General features: G+C 40.5%; 1 protein-coding gene across 1 annotated transcript; it reads right to left on the bottom strand.

The window, feature by feature from the left end:
- Nucleotides 1-931: 931 nt before the first annotated feature.
- On the bottom strand, nucleotides 932-1,930 carry LOC109183038. The gene is made up of 2 exons (XM_019333254.1): nucleotides 1,647-1,930; nucleotides 932-1,592 (listed from the first exon to the last, which is right to left on the bottom strand). The coding sequence occupies exons 1-2, from the start codon at nucleotides 1,928-1,930 to the stop codon at nucleotides 932-934; spliced, it is 945 nt and encodes a 314-aa protein (XP_019188799.1).
- Nucleotides 1,931-5,299: the final 3,369 nt, after the last annotated feature.

The raw sequence follows: 5,299 nt of genomic DNA, 5'->3' as shown, positions 1-5,299 counted from the left end.
CATTACTTAGGAATAGGATCAAAGTCATCAAAGTTGCAACTTAGGAAATAAGGTTGCCACCTTGCACTGGATCGTTAGAAGCGAGGAATACAAGAACGAGGTTTAAAAGGATAGATAAGTATTTCCTAACGGAAGAGTTCTAGGTTTAGGTTCAAGGATAACATTGATTAGAAAGGGAATCAAGATTTTCAAAGTCACAACTTAGGAAAATGAGGTTGTTACCTTGTACAGAGTCAATTCAAGAAGGGAGCAAGAACGAGTTTCGAAAAGATAGGAAGGATTTTCCAATAAAAAGGCTTTTGGCCCGTCAAGGTGAAGAGAGGAAAACAGCTTTAAGAGGGTTAGGGATTTCCGACTTCAGGCGAAAACGTCTGCTCGGTGCTTGATCACTACACTTTTGTCGAACTGAAGGTTCTTTTCTTCGATTCTGACGCGACTTAACTCTCAGACCTTGCCAGATTTCCTTCAAAAGCTGAAGTCACGGTCGCCTTACACAAGATGGTTAGGAAAGAAAACAAGAACAAGGTTCGGAAGAAAAATGATTACTTGGAAAAAGGATGATTGGGTTCGTCTAGAGGAGGAAAAAGATTAAAGAGGGTCAATGGTTCTTTGACTTCAAACGGTTTCTTCTGCTTGACAAGCTAAGAACACTCGTACCATACCAAACTTCTCCAGATCTCTTGAAAACCCAAGAAGCTTCGAGTCAAAACCAAGGTCAAAACTGACTCTTAAACTAGCTAACACGCAAGGAAGGCACGAAGGCAAAGGGAGGTGTAACAAAAGGGTATAAGAACTTACTTCATCGGTTTCAACTTGCATCTAACTCACGACTGTGGATCTTGCCTCGCCGAGGTCTCAGTTTCGCACCTGGGTCATGGCTGCTTCTTCCACTTCGTCCGTCGTTGATTCCCCTTTGAAGCTTACTTCCCGACTAAGGTCTCACACTACCAGCTGGTTTCGGGCTTGCTGAAGTCTTCCTCTTAGGCACGCACTTAAAGGACCGATGACCTTTCTTACCACAAGCAAAGCACTCTACCAGTTTTCCATGACAGTCCATGTCAGGGTGGCCACTTCCACACTTCTTGCAAACGGAGCGCTTTCCCTTAACCTTGTTGTTCCGGATTGGCGGGGGAGTCTTACCACTCTTAAAGTCGTTCCTTTGAAGGCTTCTAGATGGTTCGGCACCGGTAACTGACAAACTGATAACCACAGGTGCAACAGTTGTTTCAAAACTCCTCTTACGGCTCTCCTGAATTCCTTTCTGAACTTGCTGCACCCGGTAGAGGTCGACTGCACAAAGGTAGGCCTCATTGAGAGTCTTGGGCTTTGACACAGTCAAGGCTTTCCTAGCCTCAAAGTTGAGTCCAGCCACAAACTTCTCAACTTTGCTCTCCTCGGTAGGTACCAAAACTGAGGCGAAACGGGCTAACTCCAAAAACTTCTTGCGGTACTCCATTACCGACAAGGGTACTTGCTTAAGGTGGAGAAACTCCTCGTACTTTTCCGCCTTGACATGAGCAGGATAGAACCGCTCACGTAGCTTATCCTCCAAGTTTTCCCAACTAAACCCCGGATCTTGTCTACAAGCTGGCCTTTCAAGCATCCACCACAAGTCCGCTTCTTGCCTAAGGTAGAACATAGCTAACTCCACTTGGCGATCCTCCGGGCAGACCACTACTTGGAAGATCTTGTCAAACATCCGGATCCACTCTTCTAGCACTGTAGGATCTTCTTCACCGGCGAAGATCGGGGGACGGAGACTTGATACTTGGCGTACTACGTCCCGATTCCCATTCTGAGGAGGGTGTCTGTTGTTGAGGAGGGTGTGGCTCAGTGTTTGGGTGATCTGCGTCAACTGATGCAGGCTTTGAACTAGCTGATCGTTGGTGGCTGCTTCTGAAGTCCTTGCATGACGTCTCGATGGTGCCATTATTGACTTCTACAGAAACAGCACGAAAACGGGAGGAAACCTAGAAGCCCGCACCCTTACCCGGTGCCTTAACTTAAAAGATCCCACAACAGAAAGAAGAACAAAGCACAGGAAGCACAAGAAGATAAGAGAACTCACAACCTCACCGCGCGTCCTAAGGTTCCTAAGACTTAGGTACTTAAACACTTAGGATTCAAGCTTAACTTCTTAAGGTCTTACACTTGAAAGCACTAACCTAGGTTCCAATCTAGGTTCTTTAGGTCCAACTCTTAACATCCTAGGCTCAAACATATGCTCTGATACCAATAGTAACACCCCCGATTTTTACCAAAATTTAAAAGCTTAAACATGAGACATAAAGCTAAACATTAATCATTAAGCACCGGAAGCAACGTCTAAACACGGAGGTGTTGTGCCACACCTATATCACGCATAGGTGCACAGGCAGATACTACAACTAAAGCAGTCTAACAATTCAACTACATAGGCTCACAGACCTCAACAACTATTAAAGGAAGATCTCTAATCTATCTACAGGTCACTAGCGCGCTCTCCAAAGCTACTCAACCTATAAAAGATAAGGGATAACACCCGGTTAGCGAATAATGCCAGTGACCCATCAACACGCGTTAAGTATCATAATATACATAAATATAATCAAAAGCATTTGAAACTGGGAATACAGTATATATCATTTTAAAGTCGGGAGAGGAAACATCAATAGACTCATCAATCACTCACAACAAAGGTCAAAGACCAGCATACTCAACAAGACAATAGAACCACAAGCAACAAGCTCAACAACAAGGTACAACATGCGACACACAACGAAGGATTCACAATAGCCATGCTCTTAAGTAATGGAAGACCAGATTCACACCATAACCAGTTCCAAGTCCACGTAGGACACCATCACACCAAGTCATATACCATGGAGTCAGCACCATGACTCGATTCATAGAGGATCAGTGTGGAGGGCTCCAAATCATCAACAAACATGTATCACGTAGTCATCGCAACGACCCGGATCACATGCATAGTGTCATCGCAATGACAAGGACTGCAGCCCAATGGAAACACAGGTAGCAACTTTAAGTGTATACACCCCCTATTGAGATTCCAAGCTCAACGGGTTAGCTACCATCTCTGGCAACTGGAATGAGTTTCCCATGTTGCCCACAAGCCATAAGTATCCAAATGGCAATCCGGAGCTTTAAACCCACTACCGGATCAATTCACAAATAAGTCCCCACATTGTCCACTTTACCACCTCAATCATCTCATCACATCAATCCATCATCCCAACAAGAGTCAATACACACGGAATCTAGAGATACAACAACACCTAGATTCTACACAAATTGTGTACAACAACGGATAAGCTCAACAATAGCTTAATCAAGGAATAATCATACACACAGGATCACATCAATGGATTCAATCTAGGGGTTTCAATGAAGGACATGAAACGATACTTAACAACAACAATGGACCTCAATCCAATATCAACATGATTGGCAACACAAGTTGCCAATCCACAATAGAAAGGGACAAATAACACATACTAGCATCAATGACACCAGGACTAGCATGCATATCAAACGGGTAAACCAAAATGGTTCCAACGAACCTTCAAGACTCATATTAGACCAACGAATCACACACTACAAGAAAAATCGCGGTTTGCGACGAAAGAATTCTGTCGCGAAACTGTGAAATTCCGTCGCAAATCGCGTTTTGCGACGGAATTTTACATTTTCGCGACGGAATCCATTCCGTGGTGTCAAGGCTTGTCGTATTTCATTTCGTGAAGGAAATAATCCGTCGCAAGCGGTGGCGACGGAAAATGGTGACGGAATTGTCCGTCGCGAAGTAGGCGACGGAAGTCATCCCGTCGCGATTTTGGCAACGGAAATGTTTCTTTCTGTCGCCTTCGCTTGAAAAATATTCCGTTGTAAAACTCATATTCCGTTGCATATTTCTGTCGTGAAATATAACGACAGAAATAATTATTGTCGTGATTCCATCACTAACCTTTCCGTTGCATATTTTTTCTTCCGTTGCAAAATTTCGTCGTAAGAAAACGACGGAACAAATTTCCGTAGTGATTCCATCGCTAGATATTTGGTCGCAAAGTTTGTTTTCCGTCACAAAATTTTGTCATACAAAAATAACGGAACTAATAACTGTCGTGATTCCATCGCGTTTTGGGCAACAAAAATCTTTCCGTCACCAATTTCGTCGCTATAATGACAATGAATATTCCATCGCTAAAATCATATTTATCGCGATGCTGGTAAATTATTATTATTTTACTATTTTTTAATTTTGATTATTTTGTTAAAACTCTAATATTTGTATTTAAAATGTTAATATGCAAACTAAAATACAATATAATTTGTAATATAAAAGCGATACTACTTTGTAGTTCAAAAATTTAAATGTTATACTTAATACCAAGTTCATATCTAAACATCAATATAGTAATCCATAAAAAAAAAATCAATATCAAGTTGAATTCAGTTGTGATGATGATACACCAGCTTTCTCACTATCAAGAGCACCTAATCTTTGTTGTATAAAAACCATAGAAGCCTTCAAATTCTCAATCTCATCTTGCATCTTTGTAGAATTAGCATTGTCTGAAGGCACGAGGTTGATGTTATATTATCTGATGTGTTAGCATTTTTTGAACCACGAATAAAGGTACCATATGAGCCAAGCCCATAAACTCTTCTTTTCTTATTATATCCGCCAATTGCACCATAGTACAATCAACTCTCATCTACTTCATCTCCATTTTGTGTTAATACATCCAGTTGCAATGCAACTTATTCTGACAAAAAAAAAAACACAATAACGCATAATTCAAACAATCCAAACATAATCACTTATAATTTAAACATTAAGTTATAAGTTATAGCTGCTCTTTATTGATATGCACTTATAGTTGCTCTAGTTACAGGCTTTTATTGGACTAAAAAATTCCAATTATCCTTGCAATCTCTTTTGAACTTTACATGATTATGACTGTAAAAGTATTAGTCCCCATCTTATTTCTGATTAACTGTATTCATGAATTAGACCTGCCTCAATTGTGTAATAAATTAACAGACATTATCAACACTTATAGCAACACTACAACAACACAGGTATGTAATTAAACATCTCTTCTCTTTATCATTGTAGAGAAGATAGCCATATCAAATTACCAATAAGATAGAATGATACTCGTTTTTTAAAGAAATGTGGTTTTTAATTGAAGTAAAATCAAATTTCATGGTTGTGTTTTAAAAAGTTGTACACCAATCACTAACTATTATTTTTATTCACATTTCTAGTGTGTAAACCCATGAACCAAACACATCC

This window comes from Ipomoea nil, unplaced genomic scaffold (genome assembly GCF_001879475.1).
Source record: "Ipomoea nil cultivar Tokyo-kokei standard unplaced genomic scaffold, Asagao_1.1 scaffold1096, whole genome shotgun sequence".
NCBI lineage: Eukaryota > Viridiplantae > Streptophyta > Magnoliopsida > Solanales > Convolvulaceae > Ipomoea > Ipomoea nil.
Note: the sequence above shows the minus strand (reverse complement) of the source record. Positions and strands in the feature narration are given on the sequence as shown.

Bases quoted from the DNA above. Each gene is read 5' to 3' on its own strand.
- LOC109183038 (XM_019333254.1), bottom strand. From the start codon at position 1,930: ATGGCACCATCGAGACGTCATGCAAGGACTTCAGAAGCAGCCACCAAC. The intron at 1,593-1,646 runs GTTAGCTATGTT...GATGCTTGAAAG, and splicing joins CCGGAGGATCGCCAAGTGGA to GCCAGCTTGTAGACAAGATC.